Source organism: Camelina sativa, chromosome 5, assembly GCF_000633955.1.
Source record: "Camelina sativa cultivar DH55 chromosome 5, Cs, whole genome shotgun sequence".
In the NCBI taxonomy this organism is placed as follows: Eukaryota; Viridiplantae; Streptophyta; class Magnoliopsida; order Brassicales; family Brassicaceae; genus Camelina; species Camelina sativa.
In genome coordinates this window covers 3,089,977-3,109,382 of record NC_025689.1, presented here as the reverse complement: position 1 = coordinate 3,109,382, position 19,406 = coordinate 3,089,977, and the positions used below count along the sequence as shown (strand labels likewise).

The following is a 19,406-nucleotide window of genomic DNA, read 5'->3' as shown; positions in this document are numbered from 1 at the left end:
CTTACTGCAACTCGATTTTGATAACTCGTGTTACCAGTCAGAGCCATTATCTTGACAAAAATACTAATGCTAAATGATTATATGGATTAAATAGTCAATTTAAAAACAAAACTATATTTGTTGTTCTACCGGAGCAACAAAACAAAACAAAACAAAACTATAATAGTCAATTTAGAATCCGCGAGATGCCGATGGTAAGAGCTCTACCGGAGGCGTTGCTACGCGGAGTGGAAGAGGGAGATTCACGGCGAAGAACGAGAGAAGAAGGCAGATAGATCGGTAGACTGGAGATTCTGGAGGCTTCACGGGATCGGTGATGATAGGGGAGGTAGTCTCCGATCCGGCGGAGCTAAGCCACCGTCGAAGGTCCGCTTATCTACTCCCTGCTGCCTCTCTCTCTCACGACTGAGCGTGAAAACCTCCTTGACGAAGGGCAGATCGGATCTCTTCCTCCTTCCCAAGACGGCTCTACGGTGGCAGGATGGCAATGGATCTTGGATCACCATCTCTGTTCGGTTACCGTCGCTCAGGCTCACCGGAGGTCCTGTTCCGGCTGAGTATCCGCAAATATTGGGCGGCGGCTGCAAGCGAATTTTTCATTTGCAGATTAGGGTTTCGCGGGTGCCGGTTTAGTTCGGTTTGTGAACTCGGCCGGTTTTGTTTCCATCGGTTTAGTTGGTTAATTGTAAATGAGTTGGACCCTTATGGGATTCTGTATGGGCCTACTCCGGAAATAGCCCTTTGAGCGCTATATTTTTATAAATTGAATACCATTTAACAAAAAAAAAAAAAAACTATATTTGTTGTTTTTACTTTTTACTTATGTCCATTTTATATTTGTGAAACAGTTATGTTAATTTTGTATTTAATGATTCTAGATTTCTTTTTGCTGCATGTAAACAAGAATGAGAATTTTGTAGCGTATTTTAAAATAGCGTTCGACCCATATTACTACTTATGAAAAGATCCACGCTGTTAAGTTTTTTTTTTTGGATTAACAATTTTATGTGTGATGATTGGTCATTAGTTAATGTCGGACTCGTTCTATTAATCTTGTTGTCCACATGATCCAAAAGTAATCTCTCGTGCATTAGCATGAGGATAATGCTTTTTCTTATGTTTATATACTTTTATTTCCTTATCTGTAATAAGTATATTAATGGATGGAGCATCCACTGAGTATTATATGGAGACGAGAATTTATCATCACTTATAATAATTAGTGAACGGAGTGAAGCCTCGCGAGTGTTCTCCTCCCACTGGACGAGTGATTGAGGTCGTCAAAACTCGAGCAATAATGACTTATGATTAATCATTATTATTTCAAATTATTTAAAGTATCGGATCAGGTCAAAAATAGAAGTTACATTAGCACGATAAATATTAAACAAAATTGCCGACATCAATTTTTTTTGCCGACATAAAAATGAAATAACAAAATTATAGCGTCAGTAGTATTCGTTTTTCATCGTTACGGAAAGATAAATAATTTGAATTTGGGTGGAAAGCTTTTCCAAAGGTAAATACTAAATAGCATATAACCAATATAAACCCAACCTCAGAGACTATTCTGAAAGGCTTTAATCAATAACTTAGACTGTATAAATGTATATAATGGATTTTAGTTCATATTATACTGATGCATCTTAAACCTTTTTCCACTGTTAAATTTCTACTACAATATTAATCTACTTCTTCTTTAATCTTTTCAAATTTGTTATAATAATATTTTTGGTATGAATCAACTGAATAATAGATATTGTATATATATAGACTGTTTTAGGTAAGTACACAAACATTGAAAAAAAAAGTTAAGTACAAAAGCAAGCCGGTTTTTACTGTTGGTTTTGTTGGACCACCCTAAACATTTTCTATGGATTACTGAAATTATTTTAAATTTCCTCTCGAGATGCTTTATGTTTAAAAAAAAAAAGAAGTAAATTATTAAAAGTAAGTAAATTTTCATCTCTTTAAGTTATTATATGACTATTATATAATTTGCAACAACCATAATTATATATAATGAGGACATTTCTGTGTTAGATTTTCTCCCTAATATTGTTGATGCAATGTTTTAACCATCATTTGGAAATGGGGATATGTTCTCTGCCGAACCAGAGTGAACCCTTTTAAAAGAAACAATAATCAAATTTCAATATTGAATAAGTTTTAAGAAAAACTAAAATTTAAGCAATCTTCAAAATACGCTCTTCAATCCAGACAAAAGATATTAACATCTCAACTTTTTGAATTTGTAAGTCCAAATAATAACAACAAAATCCAGTAAAAACAAATGATCTGGTAATAGTGACAAAAAGACAATGATGGTGCATTTCTTACAAAATCTGGAATAACTCTAGTATAATTAAAAAAATTTGGACGAAATAGCTAAAATAATTTTATTATCAACAAGAAGCAGAAATGTTTGAATGCATTACTAATTAAAGGAAAAACAATTTTTTGTCAGATAAATAAATGAAATTCAGAAGAATTCATTTGATTTTTTTGGGTTTTTTTTAAAATCCAATTTCATCAAATAAGTTGGTACATTTTCTTTACTCGGATACTAACTCCAAAATTGATGCTCAAGCCAGCATCCACTGGATTTTTTTTTCCAGTATTTGTTTTTTTTTTTTGCATTCTTAATTTTCTCAAACACTACTCCATTTTTCTTTCACCATATAAAAAAACTCTTAAAAGTATAACCTTCTGTTTAAATTTGGGTACTAAGTTTTAATAAAAACCAATGTTGGCAAAAAAAAACTACTGTATAACCACATTTTACTTCCCTCTCTAACTTTTTAAAGTGTTTTGGAAAATTTATTATATTTGGTGCAGTATATAATTGCTTTTTAGTTTTTTATCAATATAAAAATATCTAATTTACACATAAGGCCCACTTCTTCTCATGGTTTATGATTGACTTCTCTCCACAAATTAAACTGGAATTAAATAAAATATGTCACGTCCGTTCCCTCCCCCGTACGCTTGGCGGACGCCAGTTACCTCATTCTTAAATATCGTTTAATAATCCCTCTCAATTACGCCCCCCTCCCCTTCACACTGGCTACCGGTTGCTCCCGTTTACTTTCTCTTTCACTAAACACCCCATCCGTACCACCGGGTCCACCGGTAACACCCGGTCGCATCCCATTGAAAAACCACCGTGTCGTGTTGTGCTCATCGCTCAATGTTTTTTCTCCACGTGTCACAAAGGTTAAATAAAAAGGAGTAAATACGATTTCTTTGTAAGGGTAATTTGGGAAATATCTTAAAAAACCTGACGAAGAAAGGAGAGCGTCTCTGGAATAAGTGAGTTTATCCAATAAGTTATCGCCACGTGAGCAGACAGAATAGGCTATTTTTCTTTTAATTACGGTGTAACTTGACTCACTAGATTGCTAACCCCTTATTTTAGGAAGCCCTGTATTAAGTAAAGGGAAATTACTGGGAGACAAAACAACAAAAAAGAGATACATACATGCGTGTCCACTTCCTATGTCAGCCAATCATAACCTGCCATATCAGACGATGGAAGTCAGAATGACGAGTTTAGCCTTGGGTTTTTTCTTGTTTTAGTTATGACGTGGAGTTTTCTTATTGGTTGAGGTGATTTTTTAAAGGGGTTTAGAATAAGAAGATCTCATATTGTAATTTTGTACTTTGTAGTAGTAAGCGCTTTTGTCTTTTTTTTTTTTCTTTGTTTATTTAGGAAAAATAATAATGTTATATTTTTTAAAAAATTAGCTTTTCACTATTGGATAGAGAAATTTATTAAATTTTTTTCATTGAACGAAAACGAAGTGTCGAAAAAATATGTTTTCTTCATAAAAAAAATAAAAAAATAAATACTTTTCTAGTGAGATCTGAGCTTGGGAAATGGAGATTGTAGAAGAACAAGCTCTCACCATTTCTTCTTCTTCTTCTTCTCTCTAAATATAAAGACTTCACCCGATTGATTCTTTTATATTCTCTTTTCCCAGATTTTTCTCGGGGAAAATTCTTTCTTTTCCTCTCCCTCTTTCTTCTCTCACTTGTCTTCGTTCCTTAACACTCCCCTTTTTTTCCCCTAGATCTATTAGAAACTGATTTCGTTTCACTATTAAACCCATCGAAGTCTCCGTGAAAGATTTGGATTTGCTTGTGTTTTAATCGAGGATAATTAAAAAAAAAAGGTGAGAGATTGTTTTGATCATCGGATAGCCTGTAAGCTGCTCGATGTGGCTTATGGAATAATCTTTTTTTTTTTCCTGTTTCTGATGATATCAATATTTCTATGTGACTATGTCGTTTGTTACTCTGTGGATATAAAAGAAAAAAACGAGTAAGTAACATGCACCAAAGATTTATTTGTGTTTTTGCCTATTTGACTTCTGTAAAAAAAAAGATCGGATAAAAGATTTTGTTTGTTCTGATCGGTTTTTTATTTTCTGCTCTCTCTGTACTATTTTTAGAACTTCATCTTTGCTTGATTCTTCTTTGATATCTGTTTGACTTTGCCTGGTTTAAATTCGTTAAAGACACAGTCTTGTTTTCAGACAAAAACCTTCTTCTTTGTCTGAAAATGACTTTACCTGTAACTTGAGTATTTCCGATCTAGTTTTTCTCCAAATCAATGGATAAGAAGAGAATCAGAAAAATATTCTCTTTTTGGTTTTTTTTTCTTCAATATATCTTCTTATGATCGATTTTATTATTAATTTTTTTATATATATGTGAGTGGTCTTTTTTTGATTTGAGTTTGTGATTCTTTTTTTTTTTTTGCTGATGTTTTTACAGAATCCGATTCCACAGATGGAAGTATGTGCTGTGGATCAGACCGATTAAATCAGATCGTGTCATCAAGATCTTCGTCGCCAGTTTCATTTGAGGATAATAACAATCTTGTTACAAACTTAGTCATGAATCACTTGAGAGTCGAAACAGAGGATACTTTTGCGAGCTTGCTTGAGCTTGCGGCTAACAACGACGTGGAAGGTGTAAGGTTGTCTATTGAGAGAGACCCTTCTTGTGTAGATGAAGCTGGTCTTTGGTACGGTCGTCAAAAAGGTTCTAAAGCTATGGTCAACGATCAGAGGACTCCGTTGATGGTTGCTGCTACTTATGGAAGCTTAGATGTGATCAAGCTTATTGTTTCTTTGACTGATGCTAACGTCAACCGTGCTTGTGGGAATGATCAGACCACCGCGTTACACTGTGCTGCTTCTGGTGGAGCTGTGAATGCTATCCAAGTTGTTAAGCTGCTTCTTGCTGCTGGAGCTGATTTGAATCTTTTGGATGCTGAAGGTCAACGAGCTGGTGATGTTATTGTTGTTCCTCCTAAGCTTGAAGGTGTTAAGCTTATGCTTCAGGAGCTTCTCTCTGCTGATGGATCATCGACCGCTGAGCGGAATCTGCGGGTTGTGACTAACGTTCCTAACAGAAGCTCTTCTCCGTCGCATTCTCCTACTGGAGAGAATGGTGGATCGGGGTCTGGCTCTCCTCTTGGTTCTCCGTTTAAGCTGAAATCGACTGAGTTCAAGAAAGAGTATCCCGTTGATCCGTCTTTACCTGATATCAAGAACAGTATCTACGCGACTGATGAGTTCAGAATGTATTCCTTCAAGGTTAGGCCTTGCTCCCGTGCTTATTCTCATGATTGGACTGAGTGTCCTTTTGTTCACCCTGGTGAAAACGCGAGGAGAAGAGATCCGAGGAAATTCCATTACAGCTGTGTTCCGTGCCCGGACTTTAGGAAAGGAGCTTGTAGACGAGGAGATATGTGTGAGTATGCACACGGTGTGTTTGAATGTTGGCTACATCCTGCTCAATACAGGACACGCCTTTGCAAAGACGGAACAGGCTGTGGTCGGCGTGTTTGTTTCTTTGCGCATACACCTGAGGAGCTTCGACCTTTGTACGCATCCACTGGTTCAGCAGTTCCTTCGCCTAGATCGAATGCTGATTATGCAGCGGCTTTGAGTCTTCTTCCTGGTTCTCCATCAGGAGTCTCTGTCATGTCTCCACTCTCGCCATCATCAGCTGGGAATGGGATGTCTCATTCGAACATGGCTTGGCCACAGCCGAATGTCCCGGCTCTTCACTTACCTGGAAGCAATCTACAGTCAAGCAGGCTAAGGTCTTCTCTCAATGCAAGAGATATCCCTACAGACGAGTACAATATGTTAGGGGATTACGATCAGCAGCAGCTTCTCAACGAGTATTCCAATGCATTGAGCCGTTCTGGTCGGATGAAATCAATGCCTCCTTCGAATCTTGACGATCTTTTCTCAGCAGAAGGCTCTTCGTCTCCTCGGTTTACTGATTCAGCTTTAGCTTCTGCTGTGTTCTCGCCCACTCACAAATCCGCTGTGTTCAACCAGTTCCAACAACAGCAGCAACAGCAGCAGAGCATGTTGTCTCCAATCAACACAAGCTTCTCTTCACCAAAGAGCGTTGATCACTCATTGTTTTCAGGTGGAGGAAGAATGTCTCCTCGTAATGTGGTTGAGCCAATTTCACCAATGAGTTCTCGTGTTTCCATGTTGGCTCAGTGCGTGAAGCAGCAGCAGCAGCAACAACAGCAACAGCAACAACAGCAACAGCAGCAGCAGCAACAACATCAGTACCGTAGCCTTAGCTCCAGAGAGCTCAGAACAAACTCAAGCCCAATCGTTGGTTCACCGGTAAACAACAACAACAACAACACATGGTCATCATCCAAATGGGGATCCTCAAATGGTCAACCGGATTGGGGAATGAGCTCAGAGGCGCTTGGTAAGTTGAGATCATCCTCATCGTTTGATGGTGATGAGCCTGATGTGTCATGGGTTCAGTCATTGGTGAAGGAGTCTCCAACAGATGCCAAAGAGAAAGCAGCAACATCATCTTCCTCAGGGGAAAACGTGAAGCAGCCAAATCAGATGGAACCGGTAATGGATCATGCAGGGCTAGAAGCTTGGATTGAGCAAATGCAGCTCGATCAGCTTGTTGCTCAGCAGAATTGAGAGAAGAACCAAAACCAAAAGTCTCTCTCTTTCTATGTGGTAGATAAAAAACCTCTTTTTTACAGGTGGTGGGTGGTTGTGGTAGAAGGGTAACAACAAGATTAACAAAGAAGAGAGAAGAAAGAAGTTTTCTTTGTTTTTTGGTCAATTAATTTTCACAACAAGAAAAAACAGTTTTTTATTTTATTTAGAGAAGAGAAGAAGAGAGGAACAAAAACAAGAAAAAAAGCTTATGGGAAGAAAGGAGAAGAGAAACAAAAAACCTTCTTGGTTTTTCTTTCTCCCATTTTCAATTTTTTTTTTAGGATTTCTTTCTCCCATTATCATTATTATTATTGTTATTAATATTATTATTTTTTATAATTATTATTGTTATGACTATTTTTGTTATCATTTTGTTATAATGAGTATCCTGGAATTAAATTCTATAATCTCTCTAATCTTGTTAGTTTCTCAGTGTTATGTGCATTGTGGGAGAGAAACAAGAAAAGCAAATTCTTGTGAGACATGTGTCTTAGTACTAGTTGTTAAACGACTCGCTATCTAATTTGCTTATGTGAGCATTAGTGCTATAAATAAATATTTTTGTTTACGGGTAGAACTGAGTGGGGGGGGCTAATCTAATAAAGGATTTATTTTAGATATCTTGGGGGATGTGGATGTGGGTTTATGGGGCAGGTGACAGTGATATACATATATCTTTAAATGTAATATACTAAAGATTCTTAAGTAAGTTCTTTACTTTTTGTCAATTCTTGATAACACTGATCAACCACATTTTTTTCACCTTTTTTAAATGCTTTGGAATATGCAAATTTTAGCTTTGTGTTGAGGTGGTGGCCTGGTGGGTTTATTTTAATATTCGGCTAATTCTTCTTATTAACACTACTATACATTATCTAAACCCGATTAAAATTGTTATATCCTTGGTGCAAACAATTTCAATCCTCGAGCTCACGTGACTGTTCTTCCTTGGACTCTTTCTTATCATTATTCTTTGATCAGGAAAATTAAAGAAAAAAACAAAACCAAGATTAGTGCGAACATGTTTATTCATTCTCTGTTCAAATATTTTGTCTTCTTTTGCTATAGTATTGATGTTTAAGTTGGTCTTTAATCGGGTAATACTTTTCTAAAAAGACTTTGAAAAAAAAAAGAGATCAAATGGTTTTGGGAAAAGAAAAAAAAATAGGTGATCGTCACCTTTCAAGTGATTAACTTTCGGTGCATATGTTTGTTCTTAAGTGATTTTCTTTATCACCTTTTTTTTTTGTATTTCCAATTTACCAAAAGCTTAGCGGTGATGTGATCATACACATAGAAAAATCACAAGACTTATATGCTGAGTATCTTATTCAAGATAACACCAAACAAAGCCTATTAAGAATATATTATACTCACGAAATATATTTTCTTATATAAGAATTTATTCTTTTTTTTTTTGTAAAAAATATAGTATTATTTTTTGGATTTAAAACAAAAAAGCTGATGGCGACGCAACTTTAATCAAAACCAAACAGAAAGAAAAAGAAGCATAAACAGAAGAAAAAAGTAGGATGAAGAAAAAAGCATAGCAGAAGCTATTCATTCCTTCTTCTTCCTTCTAATTATTCTCTTTGGTATTCCCAAAAGTCTTCAAATTTCACTTTGTTGTTATTCATTCATCCGAAATGTTAATACCAAAATATCTACCAGCAAAATCTACTTTATTAAAAAAGATTAGGTTTTTGATATAGTCATCCTTTTAGGTTAGGGATTAGGAACAAGCAGCTACTAAGTACTGTCTAAATCTCATAACAGAGATCACCCACCAATCTTAACCCAATTTAATTTAACCATTTAAAACACAAAACCATGTCTGTCTAGTGGGTTTAGTCATTAATGGGCTTTAAGCTCTATGAAATATCCATGTATACGAAAACGTATCCATTAATCAAAACATTAAAAACAATTTAAAGAATAACAAAGCCATTCAAGCTGAGCAGTTTATCAAATCTCTCATTTTGAGATACAATTTATGGATTAAGTGAAGTTTTTTTGATCAACCATCACTACTACAACGTTGAAGATTACGTGCTATGCGAAGCCATGCCCATGATGATAAGTTCGACTAACCGAGAAAGATGACGAAAGAACTACTTACGAATGTTGAGCCCACTCTAGAATAGCTGATGAATTCATTAATTATGGAATGTTTCATCGTTTTTAACGTTCCATTATTTGAGCCATTAAGCATTTTGCAAATAAAAATCATCACTCATCTCTCGACCGACTATATAATGTTCAACTATCCAAATAATTTTTTTTTCAGCCAAAGACCAATCAAGTTATTAAAACATAAAAATAAATAAATGGTAAGATACACGTAAATGGTTATTTTGACCAGGTAAAAAACTATGGATGGAAATGCGTAAATGACTCCAAGCCACACAATGGAATAATTAAGAATTTCAAATGTGAGGTTCCTACTTCCTCGTTCTTAATTTGTTTGTAAGATACTAATTCTAAATATAAACTTTTCTAAAAATAACATAACTACCTCCCGTATAAATCCCCTTTAACATCGTCCAATTATACTCAGACCTGCGAGAAACAAAAATAAAACAAAACTACAAAAAAAAAAAAACTACAAAAAAAAAAACAACCCTTTCAGGTCTCAACTAGCAATGGAGATGAAGAAGATTGCCTGTGGAGTCGTTTTCGCTGCTGCTTCCATGACCGCAGTCATGGCTGCAGAGGTCGGAGCTCCAGCACCAGGACCCGCCACAAACGGAGCCTCCGTAGCCGTACCGGCTCTTGGCTCTTTGGTTGGAGCTTCCCTTGTGTCTCTCTTCGCCTACTACTTGAACTAAGCTCTTATTATATAAAACGAAGAAATATTGATGTCTCTTTGTCAATTTCAACTATGTAATCCAATTTTGTGTGTGTTGTTTAGACAGGCATATTTAATAAAACAAAAGAGGAAATAATTTGATTATGGTCAGTCATGTTTTTATGTAATGCTGATTAATAAAAATATATATGTGTTTTTCTCTATTCATTTATTTTTCTTATATTACCACCATATGTATTTGTTTACTATGCATTATATTTAGGTATATATGATCTTTTACCAAGTTAGATTTTTGTTTTTTAGGTATATGGTCTTGACGAGTCTATAATAGAATCATATAAGAAAGTGGAATTAGGAGAGAGTAGAAGATTACCCGGAAGTCGGAACTAATGATATTGTTTGTCCCATTTGTTTATCGGAGTATGCTAGTAAAGAGACCGTGAGTTGCAATACCGGAATGTGATCATCGCTTTCACATTGAATGGATAGATATGCGTAACTTGATGTTATAATTTCCCTTTTATCTCCTTTACATATTTGATTTTTTTACAAAATAATATTTAAAATAATTTTTTTTGATTAAAAAATTTAATCAAACAAAATGTTTTTAAAAGATTCAATTTTTTTTTTAAGTGTATCGACATCTATATTCTTGGCTAGGAGATAAAATAAATGTATACGTGACATTTCAATCATCATTATTAATAATTATTTTCTTCTCTTATGTCATGTTCAACCACATTTGGTTATTTACTTATTTTGAGTTGACCACAAAAGTCACTTCTCGAATCATTGAACAAGTCGTTTCAAAATCGAGATCAAACTCTTGCCGAAGAAGTATTATAGCTAGTGTTTCACTGCGATTTTGCTTGTTCTGTAGTCAAAATTTTCCTGACAATTTGTTTTGAAGATGTTTTGGTGGAGAAGGAAAAAGCATGAAGTCAACGAACGACAGAGAATGTTTATGAAAAATGGGAGTTTACTACTTGAAGAGGTCATTGCGATCAGTGATGATGCTAAATCTAATCCTATCAAAAATTTCTCAGCTGATCAGATCATAGAAGCCACTAACAACTTCAGCCGCGGTAATCTTGTTCGCATCGATAGATACCGACACTACAGAGGTGTGCTTGATGGACGTGTCGTGCTTATCAAGAAATGGGCCTATGGCGGATCAATTTACTCTGAGAAGATATACCGCGACTTAGCGGTTTCATCAATGGTGAGTGGTCACAAAAACTTCCTCAAACTGTTGGGATGTTGCCTAGAATTCGCTTACCCGGTTCTAGTTTGCGAATATGCAGAGGTCATTACTCGTAGCCTAAGAGGAACAAGATGTCCGATTGATCCAGCTTTAACATGGAGTATGAGAATTGTTATAGCAAAGGAGATTGCAAACGCTTTAAGTTACCTTCACACGGCGTTTTCAAGAACTTTAGTCCATAAAGATATAGAACCTTGTCAGATTTTCTTGGATAATAATGGAACACCAAAGTTGGGTGAGTTTTGCAACTGTGTTTTCATTCCAATAGGCGAAACATTCAAAGAGTTTGTCTGAATTGGTCAATGATGGAAGATTTGATGAGGTTGTAGATAAAAAGATGTTGGTTATTGAGGGTAGAGATATAGAGCAAGAGCGATTACAAATCAAAGCATTTCTTGAGCTCGCGTTGAGATGCATTGGTCATCAAGGAGATGTTCCAAAGATGATTGAAATGGCCAAAGAACTTAAAAGAATTGAGAGATCGAAGGATCTGTCCTGTGGTTCTTAAGGATGTCTATTGTGGTTCTTCTATGTCACATCTTTCTTTAGTCAAAGATACTGACATATAATAACTTTTTTCTTATTAAGCTCCAAATCATCAGTGAAGATGATGCAAAACATTGTACTTTTGTAGCATATATATCTGTCATATGTTGTTCATCGGCTTTGGATGAGAATTCTTTGGCAAGGCGCAAATCTTCTAACCTGGTAACAACGCGGTATAGCTTGCTTATTGCTCGGCTATGTGTGCTCATAAAAGTTTAGTATTGGTGCTTTTTTTGTTAAGTGATTGTTGGGGTGTGGTTCAGGTTAAGAGCATCTCTGTTGGTTTATAACCTTTTATGGGTATCTCAACACAAAGATGTTAGTAATATTTTAATGTGGTTTAGTTATATAAATTAAATTATATTAAACAAAAAACAAGTGTCGCATGAGATTCTTAATTACTCAGAAATTCTCAAAACATTATAATGTAGTTTTATGTGTCCGACTTGATTTTTGTTTTGTCATAAGTCATAACAGCCTTTGTAATTCTCTCAATTTGCGATAATTAGTATTGCAATTTGCAACTATGCCTTTATAATTCCTTCTTTGGAATTGGCAATTAAAGTTCGCACGTGTTTTAATTGTTAGTTATCTTTCGTAAATTAAATATGAAAAGGAGATAAAAGGGAAATTGAGATTACCAATCTCTAATGTGATTTTGAGTCATACAGAACAAGGGAAACTGAGGTTGCTTATCCTTCACGGAACAGGAGGAAGTTTTCTCTATATATATGATTCGTAGAGGGTTGCTCCAGGGTATCTGATATTTCGTCTTCACCAAATTGTTTCGATCCTCGAATTTTCACGTACGTGACCACTGACCAGTGACCTAGAGTTTTTACTTCTTGGAGCCGAAGAAATCAGAGAATTAATTATATTCATGGCAATGGTGACACCAGAGTTAGAATTCAATAAGTATCTCGGAAAGGGTTCGTACGGTTCCGTTAGCCTCTTCAAGTATACAAAACCACACTCGACGCTCTACACGGCGGTGAAGATTACCGACTACAAAAACGCCGAGTCTCTGGACAAAGAGTTTCAAATCCTGTCCCAGTTCAAGGGTTGTCCAAGAATCGTCCAGTGCTATGAGGACAGATTGATAGAGAATCTGGACGCTGAGGGTAACATAGAGTACATGATGCTAATGGAGTACGCTGCTGGAGGAAGCTTGAGGACTTTCATGAAGCGATCCAAAGACAAGAAATTGCGACAGAGAGTTTACTCGTATGATTCTTGAAGGCTTAGCCACCATTCACGAACACGGCTACGTTCACTGCGATCTCAAACCCGGAAACATACTCGTTTTTCCCAAGTGCGTCTACAAGAAGGGCGCGTGGAGATCGTCTTACGAACTGAAGATTTCTGATTTAGGGTTGTCGAAAAAAGATGGAGACATGAAGTGGTGGCATCCTTGTCGTCCGTTTGCGGGAACGGCCATCTATATGTCGCCAGAATCGATTGCTCACGGAGAGACAGGGGCAGGACTTGATTTCTGGTCGTTGGGATGTGTGGTGTTGGAGATGTACACTGGAAAGAAACCATGGTGGCATAAAAACTTTGACTTGGAGGATCTCAAGAAGTGGTACGCGCCACTGATCCCGAGTGATCTTCCTTGCGATGCAAAAGACTTTATAATGTCTTGCTTCACGTCAAATACTGATGAGAGAAGAGATGCGTTGACGTTGTTGGAGCATAGCTTCTTGCGTGGGGAGGTTAATAAGGGCACAAAGCCTCATGATGATAAGAATGAGAATCCGAGGGACATTGCACTGACATTGGGGAAAGTAGTGAAGAGGCCATCAAAAGTTACTTCAATTTTCAAAAGAGCCGGAGAATTGATGAAGATCATCAAGAAGCAGCCGAGACTACCGAGACACAATTCTCTTCCTGTTCACCAGCTTTGTCCATTAGGAGAACCATCTCAAAAAATTTGGTTATTCGTTTATTGTTCTCTTTGTGTTGTGTTTATCTTGTTAATGTTGGTTTGTTTCTTTGGTTGATTGTTAAAGAAATAATGACATTAATTGCTGGTTCATTAATGTGAAGTTTCAAATTCAATGGTTGGCTGTTTTATCATTGGTGTAAGTGTGGTCTGTGTTTGGGAAGTTGAGAGATGAGATGATGATTGAAGCAAAAAGGTCCAAAAAAGTTCAGAAACTGATGTGAGGATTACTTAGGAATCAAGAAACAACGCCCAATACTCCTAGCTTAGGTTACACAACTATGCAGTAAATTGTTAAGTATTAACAAGCTAATTGACTAATTGAGAATAGTTGTAATAGCAAATTCATTTACTACGAGCATAGTGGTGTACTTAACCAATTGGTCATGAAGTGCTACGAGCCACTGTTTCCGAGTAATCTTCCTTGTGATGCAAAACTCTTTCTCATGACCTGCTTCGCGTTGGAACCAGATGAGAGAAAAGACGCGTTGAGATTGTTGAGACATAGCTTCGTGCCTAGAGATGTCAATCATAAGTTGACAAAGCTTCAGACGAATGTGAAGACTGACAATCCCATGTATTTTGGCCTTGGAACTGGAGAAAATTAGACAGATGCTTTACGAAATTAAGAGTATGTGTTAATATGATTCATTCACTTTTTTTATTTAATTAGTAGAATTATGTGAAGATTATATTTTGTCTTAATTAGTAGAGTTATACTGTATGTAAAGAGTTCATGACTTTGTTCTACAGATGTGTTTCTCGTTTAGAATCTTATAATAGTTGAATTGAGTGCTATGGTTTGTAAGATACCTTCCTGTGTCACAGTGCTATGGTTCATTTCTTTCTTCAGTATCAATTGCCACTAAAGAAGTGTACATACATATGTGGAATATGTATGTGGCTAAATGTTTCTTTACCAAGAGCAAGTAGACTCACATCAGTATTATTGCATAGTGCACTTGGAGAACGCAATTTTAGGTTGTTTTGAGACAATATTCCCATTTTCACGCGTGCAGTCTAATAACCGATAAAAATTCTAGCTTAATTTATGGAGCCAGCAGAGTCGTATCGTAACGTCTACTTCTTCCACCGATAAAAATCTTAAAGATGTGGATTGAGGTGTCGCCATCCCATGGGTGATGATGACTTGGTTCGGTTCCAAAATCTTTACTTGTGGATTACTAAGTCAATTTGGTTTCACTATCAAATCTGTGGGAATCTTAACCGAAACAGCGAAACCTAATAACCGATCCATACCGGAGAAACGATGCGTTTTTGATGAAATAAAGTATTTTACGCCGAGACGGTGGTGCTCTCCCGATTAAGATCAAAAGTTGGGTGATTTGTCAAGCAGAGCTTACACGAATTGTTTCTTCTCTCAGAACACGCGTCTTCTTCATATTTTTTTGTTCATACTATTCTCGATTCCACAAAAAAAAAAATACTACAACATTAAGAGAAAACTAAAATTCCAATATCATAAGACATTAAGGTCATGAAATTGTTTCCACCAGTTTTGGGAGTTTTAATTGCGAATCTCTTACCGTTATCACGTACTTATGAGGTAACTCAGCGAATGATCTTCAGTTATACGATTGATTATAGAACTGAATTTTTTTTATGTGAATTCTAATTATACGGTGTTTGATCTTATGGTTGCTTCATTATAAGAAATTGAAAAGACTCACTTTTTATGAATTTTTTTCCCTTTTAGAGAGAGGGCAAGCTGGATACTGAGTTTCGTGGATCATTGTGACTTCTTCTCTGCAAGTTTATGAGTTTTCAGAGTTGGTAGAAATCAGCAGCCTTTTCTTTTGTCACAGGTTTGTTTCCAGGAAAACTCTTTCTTTTTTTTCTTCTTATCCTTTTGCATATGGTGGTGTTCTTGTCTATTGGTATTGATCAAGTATGTAGATAGATAAAAATATATGCAATCTTCGAAATCAAACATCAGTGAATGTTCATTGTGCAGCAACAAGAAATCAGTGAATGTGTTTTCCAAGAGTTCTGCTGTTATACCTCTTTTTTTTTGCTAAATTTCATCAGGTTTGAATAGACTATGATTTAGCATCTAGGAACAGTTTGTTTCCATTTCTTTGAGATTGTTCGCTATGTTTGCATTTGAGATGCACATTTTTGCTAGTTATTGTTCGACTCACATAGAATCTGCATTTTCTGAAATTTGCATTTTGGGAAATGGCACAATCAAGAAGCTCATTTTCTCTCGGAGAGGTTTCTTTGTTTGTCTTTTCTCTGTTGATTAATATGTCACCGATTCTCGCTACTTTAGATTTTGTATCCTTGGCATTTTATTCTCAGGTTCTATTCAGTGTTGATCTCATGCATATATCTGTTTATAATGATCTCATGCATATATCTGTTTATAATGAAACATGCGGATGGAAGTACTCTTCTATATTAAGGATAACTCTGATGCAATTTTCATTTCGTTTCAAAACCCTTTAGTTGCTTGGTTCTGATATGGGTACAGCTGTTCTTTGTGGTCTTCATCTTAAGCGATGCTGTGTTTTGTGTATGAGTAGTTTAGCAGTTGTGTGCTCGTTACAGTCACTTAAGTACACATTTATGCTGGTGAAATATCTTTGTTTGAGTCCCTTTAATGTGCTAAATGCTAACCGATGATGTTTTTGTTGATGCAGAGCCTTTAGCAACAGAAAGCAAACATAAAATGGTCCTAACTTGTGCTCAGCGTATCAAGCGGATGAGATTAGAGAAACAGCCTCTCGAGCTATCTAGAGCAGAGAAAACAGATACATGGAAGGTTGTAGATGTAGAGGACCTCTTTATGGCAATCCTATCTCGTGTCTCTGCCAAATCTCTCTTGTCTTTTAAGACACTTAGTAAGCATTGGTATGGATCCCTTGGTACTAAATATTTTTATGAGCTGCAGTTAGAGCAATCAAGGAAGAATCCCACGTTCATTGTCTGTCCTGCTATGGAGGCAGCAATGAAGTTGTATTTGATGGATGCAAAGAGTTTTAACCGTTCCTTGCTCAACACTATTGATCCATCTCAAAGAAGCCACGAGGACTTCATGTACATGATTTCATCATTTAACGGACTCATCTGCTGCGTGAATTTGTTTTGTGACGAAGACGTAGAAAGCAAGTTCTGTGATCTGCAGATATGGATATGCAACCCTTGTACAAGGGAGACTCTCCTTCTTCCCCAAGGGAGACCATCGTTTGACTTTGTGCCAAGTGTTGGAGTGGCTTATGGCTCCGACATCAGTGACTACAGAATTTTCCGTATATTCTGCGTTGGAAAGAAAATCCCTGAAGAAAGAAGGGGTGTGATGGGATATTGTTTCCGAGATGGTCGAATCATTCCAGAATACCGTTACGCTTTAGCCTATGAATGTGAGGTGTATTCGTCCAGCAATGGTTCTTGGCAAAACATCGGCTCTGTGCCTTGTGTTCCTATGCGTTCTGGTCTTAGCCCATTCAGAACTGCTCATATTTTTGTTGGAGGTAAAATATATTGGCTAGTGTCTTTAGATGAGCCAGGTGAGATCCTATCAGTGGATTTGGAAGGAAGATTCCAGGTTCTAAACTTGCCCGAGTATGAAGATGTTATAAACGAAGAAGACAAGATCACAGAGGCGACTTATCTGATCATCTTTCAAGGATCTCTTGGATTGCTTGTTCTACATCCAGGCAAGATGGATATTTGGGTTCTGAAAGACAATTGGGTTCTTGAATTCAGGATTGATACTCCAATTAGAGATGAAGAACTGGTTTGTTCTGTAACTGTATTAAAGAACAAGATCATATGTGTGACTGAGACACACTGGCGTATTTATGATGTGGAGACTAAAATCTGGAGGAAGAGAAGGGGCCCTCGTACTGGATTTTGGAATCCTGCTGTTTTCCCATTCACGGAAAGCATTCTTCCATGTAAGTTGAGTTTTATATGAATGATACTATGTTTGTTCCTTTGTTTGCCTTCTAATCCGCTTTTGATCTGTTGTTTGGTGAATCAGGTAATGGTGGTGTAGGACTGTAGAAGGAACATGAAGAGTATTGTTGGTTCTATGATGCAGAGATTGTTGAATTGGAAGGCAATGTGTTTCTCTCAGGAGCTGTCATATTGGTTTTTAAAACTTTTTGTCTCTTTTTTCCTTTTCTTTAAACTTGGTTTTGTACAGTTTCTTAAATAAAGCTTCATTGATACAAATTAGCCGTGGGTGCTTTGTCTCTGAACAAAGTTTTAATGTTATAAAGTCTTTTCATGTTCCGATGCTATGGTATGGCTCACCTGTTGTTGTTATTTGATATGTTAGTATGCTGATTTTGAATTCTCCTTTCGGCTCAAAACATCCTTAGTTCCATTTTATAGGAAAACAAAGTTTATGAAAAGAAAACAGAGCATAACCACAAACAAAACCACACAAAAATCATATTAATGCTTAAATTTAATATGTATATAATCATCATTCAATTAATATCGGATTTTTGATATGATAAGTCCAAAAGAGTGAAAAATTTTGTTTTCACGGGCATAGTTGTGATTTCTACAGTGGGTCAGAATAAGTAATTACTATTTTGTAAAACAAAATCCATTAAATGCGTCATCCAACGGTCAGAATCCACTAAATGGGTTGTCCAACGGCAGATGTTGCTATTTTCCTTTTTGTTTATGAATATTTAATGACTACATATATATATATATATATTTCCTTTCCTTTTCTTATTTCAACGAATTAATTAATGCAATAATATCTATTTACTTCTAAATAAATCAGAACTCGAAATTTTCCTTTTCTTTTTACCAACAAAAACCAAAATCCTAAGCAAACTAAGGTCTCTATATATTCGTCGTTCTCTCTAGGGTTGTGTCAATTCCTGCACTAAAGAGTTTTTAGATAACAAAGAGATTGATCAGAGGTCAGAGCAAAATCAATCTTGAGAATTTTTCAGATTTTATCTTTCATTCGAGAACAATGCAACGAAAAACTTACAGAAAACGCGAGAAAGTGATCAGAGATAATCAATCGCAAAACAAGCTGCAGGAGATGGAATTGGTGAAGGTTTTGGGGAAAGGTACTTACGGCTCCGTTGAACTCTTCAGATACAAACAAAACGACGGATCAACGTCCTTCACCGCAGTGAAGATCATCGACTCTCAAGACTACAATTCGATCGACCGAGAGTTTCGGATTCTTTCGGAACTCAAAGGATGTCCTAGTATCGTGCAGTTGTATGGGAAATCTCTGGTTCAAGGAACCGATTGCAATGGAAACAAAGTTTACAAGATGTCTATGGAATACGCAGCTGCTGGTACTTTAACTAATTTCATCGAAAGAAACAGAACAAAGTTGTCTAATTCGGTTATTAAAGACTTCACTCGCATGATCTTACAAGGGTTGGTCTCCATTCATAGCCACGGTTATGTCCATTGTGATCTTAAACCGGATAATCTCCTTCTTTTTCCGGTTTACGATAAAGAAACGTGGAATTGTGCTTACGAACTGAAGATTTCGGATTTTGGATTGTCGACTAGGGCCGGAGACGAATCTGATTGCTGGAGAATCAATGAACCGTGGGTGGGAACGTCTATCTACATGTCTCCGGAGTCTGTTCGCGATGGCACCGTCGAGAAAACCCTAGATTTATGGTCACTTGGTTGCATAGTGTTGGAGATGTTTACCGGTGAGAGGACATGGTTAGGGTTTGACTTAGAGGGTGTTAAGTCTCTTCTCTTGGATGAGATGGCACCAGAGATCCCAGAGACTTTGCCGTGTGACGCAAGGCAGTTTTTGGAGAAGTGTTTCGCAAGAAAACCTGAGGATAGAGGAACAGCTTCGGAGTT

The 19,406-nt window shown here is 36.5% G+C and overlaps 4 protein-coding genes and 1 pseudogene across 5 annotated transcripts in view; all 5 read left to right on the top strand.

Moving 5' to 3' along the window:
* On the top strand, positions 3,772-7,134 carry LOC104785187 (zinc finger CCCH domain-containing protein 30). Of its 2 annotated transcripts, none has more exons than XM_010510347.2 (2): positions 3,772-4,175; positions 4,780-7,134. In XM_010510347.2, the coding sequence occupies exon 2, from the start codon at positions 4,803-4,805 to the stop codon at positions 6,984-6,986; it is 2,184 nt and encodes a 727-aa protein (XP_010508649.1). In that variant the 5' UTR covers positions 3,772-4,175; positions 4,780-4,802; the 3' UTR covers positions 6,987-7,134. The 2 variants fall into 2 exon arrangements, with proteins under 2 accessions (XP_010508649.1, XP_010508650.1); XM_010510348.2 differs by lacking the exon at positions 3,772-4,175 and adding an exon at positions 4,187-4,324.
* On the top strand, positions 10,620-11,771 carry LOC104785186 (non-functional pseudokinase ZED1-like). The gene has a single exon (XM_019245515.1). It carries the CDS (start codon positions 10,730-10,732, stop codon positions 11,375-11,377), a length of 648 nt encoding a protein of 215 aa, XP_019101060.1. The 5' UTR covers positions 10,620-10,729; the 3' UTR covers positions 11,378-11,771.
* Positions 12,516-14,213, top strand: LOC104788823 (annotated as a pseudogene).
* Positions 14,900-17,839, top strand: LOC104785185 (F-box protein At5g07610-like). The gene is made up of 4 exons (XM_010510345.2): positions 14,900-15,138; positions 15,289-15,397; positions 16,235-17,491; positions 17,578-17,839. The coding sequence occupies exons 3-4, from the start codon at positions 16,264-16,266 to the stop codon at positions 17,598-17,600; spliced, it is 1,251 nt and encodes a 416-aa protein (XP_010508647.1). The 5' UTR covers positions 14,900-15,138; positions 15,289-15,397; positions 16,235-16,263; the 3' UTR covers positions 17,601-17,839.
* Positions 18,610-19,406, top strand: part of LOC104788822 (probable serine/threonine-protein kinase DDB_G0270146) — a 7,817-nt gene continuing 7,020 nt past the window's right edge. The window contains exon 1 of the mRNA XM_019245177.1: positions 18,610-19,279. Within this exon, the coding sequence (XP_019100722.1) occupies positions 18,610-19,279 (670 nt within the window). The remainder of the gene's footprint in view (positions 19,280-19,406) is intronic.

Excerpts from the sequence above, each read along its gene's own strand:
- LOC104785187 (XM_010510347.2), top strand. The coding sequence starts at position 4,803 with ATGTGCTGTGGATCAGACCGATTAAATCAGATCGTGTCATCAAGATCT.
- LOC104785186 (XM_019245515.1), top strand. The coding sequence starts at position 10,730 with ATGTTTTGGTGGAGAAGGAAAAAGCATGAAGTCAACGAACGACAGAGA.
- LOC104785185 (XM_010510345.2), top strand. The coding sequence starts at position 16,264 with ATGGTCCTAACTTGTGCTCAGCGTATCAAGCGGATGAGATTAGAGAAA. Across the intron at positions 17,492-17,577 it reads CACGGAAAGCATTCTTCCAT|GTAATGGTGGTGTAGGACTG; the intron begins GTAAGTTGAGTT and ends TTGGTGAATCAG.